General features: G+C 40.9%; 1 protein-coding gene across 1 annotated transcript in view; it reads right to left on the bottom strand.

The window, feature by feature from the left end:
* The window catches only part of LOC124789817 (aminopeptidase N-like), a 154,088-nt gene that overhangs the window by 39,476 nt on the left and 98,473 nt on the right, over positions 1–16,139 (bottom strand). The window contains exon 12 of the mRNA XM_047257300.1: positions 10,987–11,249. Within this exon, the coding sequence (XP_047113256.1) occupies positions 10,987–11,249 (263 nt within the window). The remainder of the gene's footprint in view (positions 1–10,986; positions 11,250–16,139) is intronic.

Below are 16,139 nucleotides of genomic sequence, written 5' to 3'. Positions count from 1 at the left end.
CTCAGAAGTGTACCCGTGGAGGCCAATCAGCTGCTGATAGTGCCTGCACACACTGTACATGGTACGGAAACAACTGGTTCTCCCGTAGCACTCTCCATACAGTGACATGGTCAACGTTACCTTGTACAGCAGCAACTTCTCGGACGCTTACATTAGGGTTATCGTCAACTGCACGAAGAATTGCCTCGTCCATTGCAGGTGTCCTCGTCGATCTAGGTCTTCCCCTGTCGCGAGTCAGAGGCTGGAATTTTCCGTGCTCCCTAAGACGCCGATCAATTGCTTCGAACGTCTTCCTGTCGGGACACCTTCGTTCTGGAAATCTGTCTCGATACAAAAATACTGCGCCACGGCTATTGCCCTGTGCTAATCCATACATCAAATGGGCATCTGCCAACTCCGCATTTGTAAATATTGCACTGACTGTAAAACCACGTTCATGGAGGAAGTAGGAGTTGACAAATTCAGCAGGAACTGTCATAAATTTAAGAACACTGACATTCATAAGTTTAGCCTAGAACAAGACATGGTAGCATGTGTGAAACAGAATTTCCTGTTAAATCCCTCATAATAGCATACGTATGACGAGCACCCACAGCTAACTTTAACCTGTTCATAAACCACCTTGAAGCTCCAAAGGCTTATTTAGCAAATAAAAAAAACCGTAAATACTGGTTTTCTAGTAACTTTAACGTAGATGTCCTTAAAAAGTCTCTAATAAGAATTTATTAGTGAGTAACACTATCATTGAACTTAATTACCACCATAAACATCCCATCTAGGGCAGCTAATCGCTCAGAAACAGCCATTGATGACATGTTAACAGGAAAGTCTAATTAAAAAATGACATTACAAAACCAATAGTCAGGGGCCTCTCAGACCATGACGTACAGCTCCTTTCGTTGAATTTGAATACTGAAAACAATATAAAATCTATTACATCTAATTTCAAAAAGGCATTCAGTAACCCCAAAATTGCTTATTTTAGGACACCTCTCAAAGACATGGACTGAAGTGATGCATACAGCATTCTTGGAAGGAATGAAAAATACAACACTTTTGTTAAGAAATACCTACATGTTTTAAATACTGTCCACCCCCCTCCCCCCCCCTCCCCACCCTCCACAAAAAAAAAAAAATTAACCCAGGTTAGACCAAAGTCTACAAAAAAAGCCATGGACTACCCAAAGAATAAAGGTATCATGTAAAACAAAGGAAATTGTATCTGTCAGTCAGAAACAGAGTTAGTCAGGCAGCAGCAGTAGCAGTCAGCCGAGGCAGATGCAGCAGCTGGGAAGTAACCATTTCCGTAACTTTTACGAGTTCCTAACCAGGAGCGAATTTTATAATATTATCTGTGTTCTTTAATATCTTGGTTTATTGAATTTCTGTGTGTTAAATTGATATCTAATAGCATCAGGTCTCGCATTTTCGTTTGCATCGGAAAGTAAACCGATTTTGTGATGTACTATAAGTTGCTAATCAGGGGCGAATTGTTTAGCTTCACCTGAGTGCTTCGATAGTTAGGTTTTTAAATTTCTGTGTATTAATCTAATTTTTAGACACAGTTCCTGCGTTTTCGTCAGCGCCTACAGTAGAGTTCCATAGAACATGTGCATAGTCCGTTTATCTGGGTAGTTTAGTTTTCCACGGTCTTTAGTGTGGATGGGGACTGTGATTGTTGTGTAACACTTCGGTTTCGGTCTCAGATCCAGGCTGTAATGGCTTCAGATACACAGCTTGAGGCTGCAATGGATGGGCACCACCGTTGTGGGCCAGCTGTGGGTATCCAACAGACATCCAGCATTTCCGAATCCTCCGATCTTTCCTCACCAGTGGACAGCCCAGTTACTGCTCGCACTGAGGTTGACCCCTCACCTGTGGTCGAGTGGGATATCGCCCCGGTGCGTTGCAGGCGGCGAAAGACTTCCCAGATAGCCGCACGTAAGGCCTGCCCATTTAGTCTGGCAAACAGGTTCCAGGTGCTTTCTGTGGCTAACACTATCGCTGAGACAGATGCCGTCCTGTTTCAGAAGAAACCTCTCAGCCTGCAAGATCTGGGCAATAACAGAGGGTGGGATTATTGAAAGTTGGGAGCTCCAACGTTAGGCGCTTTATGGGCCCCCTCTAGGGAAATGGCCGCCAAGAAAGGGAAGAAAGCCAATGCGCACTCCATATGCATGCCAGATGGAGTCATTCCAGATGTGGAATGGGTCATTCTGGATGCCATGAAGAGCACAGGATGCAGCCAACTGCAGGTGGTGGCTCATCTTGGTACCAATGATGTGTGTCACTTCGGATCGGAGGAGATACTCTCTGGTTTCGAGCGGCTAACAGAAGTGGTAAAGGCTGCCAGACTTACTTGTGAGGTGAAAGCAGAACTGACTGTTTGCAGCATATTATACAGGACCGATTGATGACCTCTGGTACAGAGCCAAGTGGGGGTCTGGATCAGAGGCTCAGATGGTACTGCGACCGTGTAGGCTGCAGATTCCTCGACTTGCACCATAGGGTGATTGGGTTTCGGGTTCTGCTGAATATGTCAGGAGTCCACTATTCGCAGGAAAAGGCTACACGGGCAGTAGGGGCTGTGTGGTGTGCACTGTGTGGTTTTTTAGGTTAGAGGGCCTCAGGAAAACACAAAAAGGGGTTCGGTCACAAACGGTGCAGGCCGAATACACCGAAGAACGTAGATATAGGAACCATCGGTGTAACAGTTGTAAATTGTCGTAGCTGTGTTGAGAAAGTACCAGAGCTCCAAGATGCTAATAGAAAGCACTGATGGACTGAAAGCTGACTAAAGGAAGCTCAACCGAAATTTTTGCGAAGAACCTAACGGTGTTCCAAAAGTATACGCTAAACGCGGTTGCCGGTGGCGTGTTTGTTGCTGTTAGAAGTATTTTATTTTGTTGAGAAATTGAAGTAGGTAGTTCCTGTAAGTCACTGTTGGCAATCGGAATAAAATAATGATTGGATCCTTTTACCCACATCCCAGTTCCAGTTCATAACAATTGCTGAAAGGTTCAAAGAAAACATAAGTTTGATTTCAGACACGTACCCGACTCATACGATTATAGTTGGTTGCGACTTTAATTTTCCCCTCGATATGTTGGCGAAAATACATGTATAATTCCGGAGGTACGCGTAAAACATCATCCGAAATTGTAATAAACGTATTATCTGAAAATTATTTCGAGCAGTTAGTTCATGAGTCCACGCGAATGGTAAACGGTTGTGAAAACACACTTGACCTCTTAGCAACAAATAATCCTGAGTTAATAACGAGCATCAAAACGGATACAGGGATTACCGAACACAGGGTTGTCGTAGCGAGATTGAATATTGTAACCCCCAAAACCTCCAAAAATAAACGAAAAATATACCTAGTAAAAAAAGCAGATAAAAATTCACCTCACGCCTTCCTGAGAAACAATATCCACTCCTTCCAAATTAACAGTCTAAATGTAGACCAGATGTGGCTGGAATTCAAATAAATAGTATCGGCAGCAATTGAGAGATTTGTACCAAATAAATTAACAAACGACGGAACTGATCCTTCTTGGTACACAAAATGTGTCACAACACTGTTGCGGAAACAACGAAAAAAGCATGCCACATTTAAACAGACACAAAATCTCCAAGATTGGCGATATTTTACAGAAGCTCGAAATTTAACGCGGACTTCAGTTCGAGATGCTTATAATGGTTTCCACAACGAAACTTAGTCTCGAACCTGGAAGAAAACCCAAAGAGATTCTGGTCGTATGAATTATGCTAGCGGCAAGACAATCGATGCCTTCTCTGCGCGGTAACAACGGAGATACTATCGAAGACAGTGCTGCCAAAGCAGCGCTACTAAACGCAGCCTAGATCACGGGGTCCCGCGTTCGATTCTCTGTGCGGGGACTGGGTGTTTGTGTTGTCCTCATCATTTCATAATCATCATCAGTTGTGACATTGACTGGATTGGATTGTGAATAAAAAACGGACTATGTAAAAACTGGGACTTTGTACAGGCGCTGATGAGCGCGCAGTTGAGCGCCCCACAAGCCAATCATCATCATCATCATCATCATAAACATGTACTTACGAAATGCTTTCACGAAAGAAGATGACGTAAATATTCCAGAATTCGAATCTGGAACAGCTGCCAACATGAGTAACGTAGAAGTAGATATCCTCGGAGTAGTGAAGCAACTTAAATTACTTAATAAAAGCAAGTCTTCTGGTCCAGACTGTATACCAATTAGGTTCCTTTCAGAGTATGCTGCTCCATTAGCTCCATACTTGACAATCATATACAACCGTTCACTCGACGAAAGATCCGTTCCCAAAGACTGGAAAGTTGCACAGGTCACACCAATATTCAAGAAAGGTAGTAGGAGTAATCCACTGAATTACAGGCCCATATCATCAACGTCGATATGCAGCAGGGTTTTGGAACATATATTGTGTTCGAACATTATGAATTACCTCGAAGAAACGGTCTAATGACACACAGTCGACACGGATTTAGAAAACATCGTTCTTGTGAAACGCAGCTAGCTCTTTACTCGCGTGAAGTGTTGAGTGCTATTGACAAGGGATTTCAAATTGACTCCGTATTTCTGGATTTCCGGAAAGCTTTTGACACTGTACCACACAAGCGGCATTGCAGTGAAATTGCGTGCTTATGGAATATCGTCTCAGTTATGTAACTGGATTCGTGATTTCCTATCAGAGAGGTCACAGTTCGTAGTAATTGACAGAAAGTCGTCGAGTAAAACAGAAGTGATGTCTGGCGTTCTCCAAGATAGTGTTACAGGACCTTTGCTGTTTCTTATCAATATAAACGATTTGGGAGACAATCTGAGCAGCCGTCTTGGGTTGTTTGCAGATGACGCTGTCGTTTATCGACTATAAAGTTTTCAGAAGATCAAAACAAATTGCAAAACGATTTAGAAAAGATATCTGTATGGTGCGAAAATTGGCAATTAACCCTAAATAACGAAAAAGTGAGCTCACACACATTATTGCTAAAAGTAATTCGTTAAACTTCGGTTACACGATAAATCAGTCAAATCTAAAGGCCGTAAATTCAACTAAATACCTAGGAATTACAATTACTAACAACTTTAATTGGCAGGAACAAATAGAGAATTTTGTATGGAAGACTAACCAAAGACTTCGTTTTATTGGCAGGACATTTAGAAACTGCAACAGATCTATTAGGGAGACTGCCTTCACTCCGCTTGTCCGTCCTCTTTTAGAATACTGCTGCACGGTGTGGGATTCTTACCAGATAGGATTGACGGAGAATATCGAAAAATTTCAAAGAAGAGCAGCACGTTTTGTATTATCGCGAAATAGGGGATGGAGTGTCACTGAAATGATACAGGATTTGGGATGGGCATCATTAAAACAAAGGCGTTTTCCGTCGGGGAGGAATCTTCTCACGAAATTCCAATCACCAGATTTCTCCTCCGAATCCGAAAATATTTTGTTGGCGCTGACCTACATAGGGAGAAACGATCACAATGATAAAATAAGTGAAATCAGAGCTCGTACGGAAAGATACGAAGGTCACAAAGGCGACATGAACGTCCTTTTACAGAAGGTGTTCGAAGTGATGACCATTGGTATCAATGCAGTGCTGCAATCTTCTTATCATCATTGAGTGGTATTCCTTATCACATCGGCACTTGTCGAAGCACATGCTCTGACAATTCTCTCTCGCATATCTTCAGGTGTAGTTGGAACGTCTTTATAAACGATGTCTTTAACGAATCCCCACAAGAAAAATATACAGAGGCGTCAAGTCTGGCGAACGAGCCGTCCACAACACATTTCCTCCGCGTCCAATAGAACGATTTGGGAATTGTCTCTGCAACTCATTTCTAGCCATCAGCGAAAAATGTGCCGAATACCCATCAAGTTAATACCACATTCTGTTCCTTTTCCTAAAGGTATTTCTTACCATAGCAGACCTAATGCTTCTTGCCGGAATGTTGTGTACTTCCTACCATTAAGATTTCCTTCGATGAAATAAGGGCCTATAATTCTGTCTTCCAGAATCCCACTCCATAATTCACCGACCACGTTTTTTGGTGTGCAACTTGCCACAGCCAACATGCATTTTCAGTTGCTAAGTAATGCATGTTATGCAAATTAACATTTCCATGGTTCGTGAATGTAGCCTCGTCAGTAAATAAAATCAAATTAATAAACGTGTCATCCCTCTGAATCTGAAGTTGAGCCCATCGTCAGAATTTAATGCGACACATACAATCCGTACCAGTTAATTCTTGGTGGAGACTGATATGGTAGGCATGATACTTATGGCAATGAAGAACACGGGCAACACTACTCTGGCTCATGCCACATTCCCTTGCGATTTGACGCGAACTAACACAAGGATCTCGAACCACAGTGGTAAGAGTACCAATTTCCGTTTTCTCGTTAATAACTTTCCTTTGCCGGATATGTTTCCGACGCTTTAAAGATCCAATTGTTCTCAGTTTATCATACACATATTTAAATGTATGACGTGTAGGGTGAGCACGTTGAGGATATCTTTCAGCGTATAAGTCTCTAGCTCTCACTGAATTTCGTTGGCATTTTCCATAAATGAGAAGCATATCGACTTGTTCTTCGAAGAAATACATCGTTCACATTCGCTTGATTCGACGATACTAGTCTTATCGTTCCTGTTAGTGTTGTATTGCGAAACCGTCGATGGCACATTAGATGGATACTATTTTCACGACATAAGATAGAGAATTGTCAGGGCATGTGCTTCGATAAGTGCCGATGTTATAAGGAATTCCACTCAATCCATGATAAGAAGATTTCAATACTACATTGATACCAATGAACATCACTTCGAACACCTTTTGTAAATGGGCGTTCATGCCACCTTTGTGACCTTCGTTGACATTCAAAGACCTTACTGTTACACATCATTGGATTCGCCTCGATAACCGCTATCAGAAAATAAGTACCAAACTGTAGCACCATATTTAAAAAAACAAAGTTGACCTTCATATCTCTAACGCGACCGCACTTAGCAACAAAAAACCAAGTCATACTTTGGCCCTTGTTGTCCCATGCAACATTTGTCCCACAAACTTTTCAGCTCTTATCATACCTTCGGAGTTATTCTAGGTGGCAATAGTTAGTGACTCACCTTGTATATTCATTTATTAATACCATATTGAATAATAATCTGTGAGACAGTCTGGAACCGAGCGACCGCTACGGTCGCAGGTTCGAATCCTGCCTCGGGCATGGATGTGTGTGATGTCCTTAGGTTAGTTAGGTTTAACTAGTTCTAAGTTCTAGGCGATTGATGACCTCAGAAGTTAAGTCGCATAGTGCTCAGAGCCATTTGAACCAATAATCTGTGAGAATTCCATATTAGACTCTAGATATGTATTTCACAAAAATGTTCAACAAGGTGGTACACCATACACGCTTGCTTTGGAAGTCTTAGGAAAAACTTACTCAGACTTCAACATCTTCATAAACCGAAGAAGTCTAAGTTCTGTCACTGGATTCATGACCTCCTGTCAGAAAGCTCACAGGTCATACTAACTCACCGTAAGTCATGGCGTAAAACAGCAGTGATATCTTACGTTCTCCAAGGAAGTGCTATATGCACTCTGCTGTTCTTGATCTGTATAAATGATTTAGGGGACAATTTGAGCTGCCATCTTAGATTTTCTGCAGATAATGCTGTCCTTTAACATCTAGTAAAGTCATCAGCTGATCAAAACCAGTTGGAAAATGTGCGAAAAGTAGCAACAGACCCTGAATAATGAAAAGTGTGGGGACACCCACATGAGTACTAGAAAAAAATTCGTTAAATTTCTGTCACACGATAAATCACATAAATCTAAACGGTGTCAATTCAACTACGAGCCTAGGGATAACAATTACGAACAATTTAAATTGGAACGATCAAATAGATGATGATGTGCCGAAGGCTAACCAGATACTGTGTATTAATACCAGAACACTTAGACGATGTAACAAATCCACTAAAGAAACTGCCTACGCTACATATGTCCGTCCTCTGCTAAAAATTGCTGTGCAGTATGGGATCTTTATCAGATGGGGTAGCCGAAGGATATAGAAAAAGATCAAAGAGGGGTAGCTCGATTTGTATTATCGCTAAGTAGAGGAGAAAGTATCACGGGTAAGTCACATGAGTTGGAGTGGCAATCGTTAAAACAAAAGAGTGTTTCGTTGCGGCGAGAGGTCCGCGACTCGTGGTCTAGTGGCTAGCGTTGCTGCCGCTGGATCATGAGGTCCCGGGTTCGTTTCAAGGCCGCGTTAGGGATTTTTCTCTTGCCGGGGACTGGGTGTTTGTGCTGTCCTCATCATTTCATCATTATCATTATTCGTGACAGTGGCTAGATTGGACTGTGTAAAAAAATTGGATTGTGTAATACTTGGGACTTTGTACGGGCGCTGATGACCGCGCAGTTGAGCGGCCCACAAACCAAAGATCATCATCTTTGCTGCGAGACCTTTACGGGATACTTCGAACTCCGATTTTCCTCTCTGAATGCGAAAATATTTTGTCGACGCCCAACTACATCTGACGTGTGGTGAGTCGAACTCTACCGCCAAAACTCCCAGAGGTTGATCATGATTATTTTGTTACAAGGAACTGTTGCTTGCAATAGTTCTTTCCAGAGTAATTCTTAGTGGTTGTTACCCAAGGATCAGTTTGTGGTTGTATTGCACTAAAAATACCTTCGCACCAGTAAGATACGTGTAATACGATATGTGCCGCTGTTGTAAAGAAAAATGTTCATTGACTGATGATACCCACTGTTTGCAATACAGTTAAATGCCAACTTGCCTCTTCGCCCTGAAACTTCAGTTGTTTACCGCTTGCCTTTATCAGAGGGTTTTGTTTACGTTTGCGATAGATGCCCGCAAAGAATGATACTGTTTGTTTCTAATTATATGCGATATGGAGGAAGATAGGACCGTGGAATGCAGTGGACGAACGAACCAACGAAGTTATGAAGAGCTGTTTCCGTAGTGATGGCAACATCATCGCTGTAAATTCGTGTATGTACGTAAATAGCTGCCTACGAGAAACCCACTTATTCTGTGTTCAGATGTAGAGGAAGTGTTAAACACGTGAGCATAGGATTCTGCTAAATTAGCCAGTGTGTTGCACGAGAACTGAAGACATGCGAAATGTTTGTTTTGAGAATCTTACATGAACGACACCTGGACTCTCCAAAGCTGTATTTATTGCTCCTGAAAATTGGTTCCTACTACATCGAAAAAAGTTTTCCTCCTCACGTATGTACAACATCGAGTACACCGCGTTTTTCGAAGGAAAGAGGCGTTTGTATAAACGAAATTACACACAGTACATGTAACATGTGTATGCAGTGCCCACAGAACGCGAAAGGAGATGGATCACTCAGAACAAAACACGACAAGCTGTCACTGAAAGACACGACACAGATCCTCCTGCAAAACTATAGCCTATGATGTGAAATCCAATTTATCAATAAAGAAAACCCACTAATAATGGCACAGAGATGCCTAAACATCTTTGGGTGACAAGAAAAAAACAGTGTTTTGCATAAAAGGCGGAACCTGAATCCAATGATGAAGAAGAGACTTTTGTCGCGTCACTACTAATTGAAGATACCAGCATCAGCTCCATTTTTACAGATTGGACTGTAATGTTGGCTGGTAGTTTTGTATATCTTGTAGAGACGAATTTAACGATGTTTCAGAGAACATAATCCAATGAGTAGTTTCGGAAAAATAACAGTATACAGACCAGGATTTATGTTTCGAATGTCATTTCATTACTGTGCTGTTTGCGTTCGTCCTGCTCTAATAAAACAGCATATTTAATTTCTCCTTTTTGTCAAAGATTTTATTTTCAAACTATCTAGCACACATATACTATACTTGTAGAATACAACCACGCATTTATCAGTTTTATGTTGGAGTCGCTTGAGTACAGAATATCGATTCGTCCTTATTCGATGATTTCCTGTTTTTGGTATGAAATCGTGGACTTCCACTTAAGGTAGCGATCAGTTTGATACCGAAAGCTGAGAAACCTTGAACTCTAAAACACAATTTCTCCGAAACTGCTAAATGGATTTCGTAGACTTGAAAGCTAATAAATTGGTATGTGATATTGCTATCAGGATTTATTAAAATAAAAGGGTAAGTCGAAGCTGATGTGTAGTAATTAAAATAAAGAGAGACTGCACGTCGGTTATCACAGATTTCCTTAAGATTAATCTGGGCAACGCAGAATTACAATGTCTTAAACGACTGCACATACTTTTCGCGTTAACAGATTACGCTATTCACATTGTACACACGAGCAAGTATACGTATCTAATTAAATGCTCAAGAATTAGGATAAACTGAATGTTTGCCTATTTGTACATATATCGTGAAACGCAATGGGTTGCGGGTCTCTTGAAAGGTGAGACAAATAAACACGTGTTATCGTTTCTCTGCACAGCGTCAGTGTTTTAGCGAGGTAAGACAAGATAGTGTCAGTCTCTGTCAGTCTCTGAGGCTGTCTACAGATTTTTTGAATTTTCAACTGATACTGGCTAATCAATTTTTGATCATATATGGTATAAGTTTGAAAAAATATTTAAAATATCAAAAAGTAAGAAATATTCTGAGAGGTTCTTTAGTTTTAACGTTATAAATTATTACTCATATAATATTTTAATTTCACACGTATGCCTTATACTGTTTCCCATGATTTTTAAATCTCCCGTAGCTATGTAACAGGTAAATCAGGATTAAGGAAAACCTCTGTTAGTCAGGGAAGGTACTTCTTCAAGCCACTTATGAATCCCTCTAAGTGAGAAATCGGATAAATGAGAAGCTTCTAGAAACGAGAAAAATTCCTGAGCCACCGAATCCTCGCTTATTGACCTTGGCCCGACTTAACACGGGAACGTGGGACTTTATTCCCTTGCGAGAAATGCTACTTACGTAGAAGTCATTTGTGTCCATCATAGAATACAAGAACGTAAAGACGTAGTCGCCTTCGAGCCAGGCTATGTAGTCGTACTCGCGCTCCAGATAGGACGTCAGGTTGAGGAAGGTCGCCACCGACATCTGGTCGTTCAGCACCAGAGAAAGCGCGTCGTCCATGAGTTGCGCGCGGTTGACCGCTGGGATTGCCTCGTGGTCGGTAAGAAGTTGTTCTCTCAGCAGCTCCCAGTTTTCATCGTCGTACTGCACCCTGTAAAACCCTGTGCAGACATTGACAGTGAAAACCATGAATAGAAAACATTCCAGTGTTGCTGGAGATACAAAAATGCTGCACAGACAAAACAGGTTCAAAATGTTAGGGAAGTCATTTGAACCAGTAACATGTTAAATAGGCAATTAGTTTAATCAAAATCTTTCAAAACAAAATCTTATACAATTAATAATTATTGGAAATACCAACATGTCTTTGACATTGACATGAATTGCCCGAAAATTGATGAAAATAGGTTGAGATTCAGAATAATCTCCACAGTATAATTCTCTTACAAAAAATTTCTATTTTCTTGCAGTTTGCAAATCTCCTTTAACGATACAGTTGTATAAACATGAAAAAGATGGAAGTTCCAACCACGCAACGGATTATGTCCTATTTTGAAACTCTGTCGACGATTAAAACTGTACGCCAGACCGTGACACGAACGTGAAACATTACCATTTGTAGGCAATGTTCTTGCCGAATATTTCCCTTTTGTTTGCTGTGAAAACTAAATGTATTTTCTTATTTCTGTCCCATAACCAAAGCTGGGTTCGAGGAAGGAAGGAAGGTTGGATTTAACTACCCGCCGACATCGAGATCATTAGCGACGGAGCGCAAGCTTGAAATGTGTCAACAATGGGTAAATAAATCGTCCGTGCCCTTACAGAGGACCCATCGCGGTATTTGCCTGGAGGGATTTAGTGAAATAATGAGAAACCTAAATTTGGATGGGCGGACAGGCGTTTTAGCCGTCGTCCTCCCGAATGCGACTCCAGTGTGCTAACCACTGGCCCACATCGCACTGCGGCTCGTTCGAGAACATTTTTCAGCACAAGCGACAAATCATTTGGAGTTGCCTCCCCTATTTCTATGTGTTTTTATGTTATTCACAAATTGCGACACCTTCTACTCTTTTCACGCGAATTAAGGCCATTTTATGTTCTTTTCCGAATGTACTCCTGACCAAAAAGCGATTCTGGTAGCAAGAGTGTTAGGTTTTTGTTAATCATGCCTTTTGCTTTCTTGTCATTAAATTTCAATAGAAACTTTCATTGTGTAAGACATATTTATTTATATCTAACCGAGAAGTGAAATACCAGTTTTCATAGATTTAGCTTAAATTTTTTTGAATATAACGAAACATTTTCTTTAAAATTTTCACCCTCTGTTTCACACATTAAGGGGCTGAATTTACAAAAACAATCAAACACGAACTTTTTAATTCTAACAGAGGAGCCAAATTCAAATTTTCATAGATATAGTTTTAAATATGTTTTATGATGAAATAATTTCATAAAATTTTTCATCGCCTATTTCACTCCCTTATCGAGCTGAATTTCCGAGCCGGACGGAGTGGCCGAGCGTAATTTATTTACTGAGGAAAAACCCCCTCCAACTTATAATAGGGGGAGATTTTAATTGTGTCTTGAGTCGAAAGGATCAAATCCCCAACTTCAATTACTCAACTGACTTGAGATGTCTTGTTGTTGATTTAAAATTAAAAGATGCGTGGGAAATAAAATACCCAACAATGGTGAACTTCACTCATATTGTTGCGAATTCCTGTAGTAGAACTGACAGAATTTACGTATCGGAAAATTTAGCAGATAAAGTACTGAAAACAGAAACTGTTCCCGTTAGTTTTTCCGATCACAGTGCGTTGTTGACCTGCGTAAATTTAACACCACAACCTACCCGAAGAGTAAGAAACCAGTGGAATCTAAATATATCGTTATTATCAGAAGAAGACTTAGAAGATGCCCTAACCAGAGTTTGGGAAATGTGTCTCCGTTCACTGAACAACTTTCCAAGTGTGATAGAATGGTGGACCCAACGATCGAAACCGAAGCTAAGGAAAGTTTTAATATCTTTTAGTATAGATATGACCAGAGAAAGGAAATAGACTGTAGAATTCTACTACAGCGTGCTCAGGGACCTCTACGATCAGACAGATGCAATTCCTACAAGATTAAAAGACACCAAGAAAATAAAAGCAAAGTTAATAAGTTTGAAACGTAAGGAACTGGAGGGACTTAAAATAAAATCCAAAGCAAAGTCAGTCACTGAAGATGAGACTGCTGCATCGTACCACCTTGTCAGACACGCCAAGAATAGAAGAAGAAGTTTCATGGATGAACTTCAAATAGATGATGATCCCATGTTCTTCCACCTATGCTCAATGCAGCACGTTATCATGATTTCATACGGGGTACTCTACCTGTGTTGCTAGAACATGTGCCTTTACAAGTACGACACAATATGTGGTTACCATAATCACCACCCAGAAGGAAATAATTAAAGAGTTCTCAGCGTACTATGAACGTATGTATGCGTCAGGAGAAACAAACGAAGAAGAATACGATGAACTCTTTGGTACATATCTTCCACGAGATGATGATGAGAACATTTCTTCGGACATTACCAAGGAACATGTATTAGAAATCGTGTGCAGCTCCCCTGCTAGAAAATCTCCAGGACCTGACGGACTGCCCTTTGAATTCTAGCCGGCCGCGGTGGTCTCGCGGTTCTAGGCGCTCAGTCCGGATCCGCGCGACTGCTACGGTCGCAGGTTCGAATCCTGCCTCGGGCATGGATGTGTGTGATGTCCTTAGGTTAGTTAGGTTTAAGTAGTTCTAAGATCTAGGGGACTGATGACCACAGATGTTAAGTCCCATAGTGCTCAGAACCAGCCATTGAATTCTATAAACGATTTTGGACCCTAATAGGAGAAAAGTTCACTGAAATTGTCAATGAAGTCTTACAAGGAAATCCGGTGCCTTCAGAGTTCAAACAATGCAAAATCATGTTGATCCCGAAGAACAGAGGCCGCAAAAAAATAAACAACCTATTGCCGATTTCGCTTTTAAATTCAGATTATAAAATTATAGGTCGAGTAATTAACAAGCGCTTTACACCATTCACTGCTGACATCATAGGCCAACAGCAGACGTGTGCTTTTAGAAGGACGATTTTACAAACTGCGGCTTTGTATCGCGATGTCATTGCGCTAGCGCAGGCAAGTAACATAAAATGTGGACTGCTTTTCATAGACTTCCATAAGGCATTTGATCAAATTAATCACAAATACCTGATAGAGACAATGCGCCGAATGGACTTCCTGCCAAAAACCATCGACATCATCAAGAACATGGTAATGGGTGTTACTGCTCAAATCTCCGTTAACTGTCAACTGACAAAAAAAAATTGAAATATAAGGGGTGTTACCCAAGGAAGCCCCTTATCCATGCTCCTGTTCGTTATATCGCTGGAACCTTTCTTGAGACAGCTGCAGCACAGGCTAACAGGCATTACCATTCAAGGAACAAAGACCGTGGTAGGTGCTTACGCGGACGATGTAAGCGTAATCATCAGAGACCAAACAGATGTGACACAACTAGAGATGATACCTGCAAAATACTGTTCCGCATCAGGTGAGAGGGTAAATGAAAATAAAAGTAAATTTCTAAATATAAAGCGGCTTGCTAACTTGCGCATTGAGTGGGCGAACCATGTTAATAAACACAAAGCTCTTGGAATGGCATTGACAACGTCTCTTTTAAAAATGATAGCAATAAATTGGCGGGAGGTTGCAAGAAAAATCAAGGGAGCTTTGATTGAAAACTGTCAACGTAGCATAGACCAGTTCCAGAGAATACTGTTTATCAACACTTATATTTTATCCAAGGCATACTACATAGCACAGGTTCTCCCCATTCCATCAATGGTGGCGAAGACGATCATGTCCACCTTAGCAAAGTTCTTTTGGAAAGGGGAATTGTTTCGAGTGCCGGTGAAGACAGCAGTTTTGGATCCAAGCAATGGAGGAATGGGTCTAACCGACATCAAGTCTAAAGCGATGGCATTGTATGTCAAACGAACATGGAGCATAATGTGTAATGATCCAGGGTGCATTACAGCAAAACTATACGATATTGTCAGGCCAGAAAATGTACAGCCACCGATAAATGTACAAAAAATAAGTTTTAAGCTGAAACACATCAGAGAATATTATCTTGAACTAAGTTATCTCAGCAAAGGTGATTTTAGCTGAAAGACAGAAACATAAAATGAAAAATAACATAGAAACCAAATATGCTGGAATAACATGGAATGTGGTCTGGAAAAACATCAGTAGTGATGTTCTTTCGTCTGACGTGAGAACAGCGTGGTACAAGGTAGTCAATAACATCATCAGCACTAATGAGCGTCTCTTTTCCGTCGGTTTAAGTGACACTAACCTCTGCAGCAAATGCAACCTCGTTGATAGTGTGCCTCATCGTTACACTTGTGGAGATCGGATTATCAACTGGACGTGGACCAGGGAGAAAATTGCTCAAATAACAAGAACTTCAGCAAACAATGTACCGACTAACATTTTCTTCAGACCAGAGGAAAGTTACTACCCTCAGGCAAAAAATAACGCAGTGATTTGGTTAATGGGCAAATATACAAGTTATGTTTTTAACAATATTGGGAGCGATGAACATATTGAATACAAGATGTATATGGAAAATGAATTCGAGAAAATACTCAAATATCAGAATCACAATAAGAAATATGGTAACATGCTCCGAATTGTCTTCAACCGAATGGGTATAGGTTAGGAACTGGGTTCCTGGTAGAGAGGGAATGGGTTGGGTCACGTTCCCGACCCTAACCTCACCTGCAAGTCACACATGAAACATAAATCAGTAGTACAGCAGATACAAGGATATGGCGAGAAACATCTGGTGTCTGATATAAAGGAAGATCTTGAACTCCCTATGGATGCGTTTAGAAGGCTGGAACTGACAAAAATAAGGCAGTGAAATATTTTGCGATGTCGCTGTTCGGGACTTCTCTTCTGTCCACGTAATTTACCCTGGAAGGAACACACATCAAGGATTTACTGGAT

Source organism: Schistocerca piceifrons, chromosome 3 (genome assembly GCF_021461385.2).
Source record: "Schistocerca piceifrons isolate TAMUIC-IGC-003096 chromosome 3, iqSchPice1.1, whole genome shotgun sequence".
Lineage (NCBI taxonomy): Eukaryota > Metazoa > Arthropoda > Insecta > Orthoptera > Acrididae > Schistocerca > Schistocerca piceifrons.
This window is presented reverse-complemented; position numbering and strand designations above follow the sequence as displayed.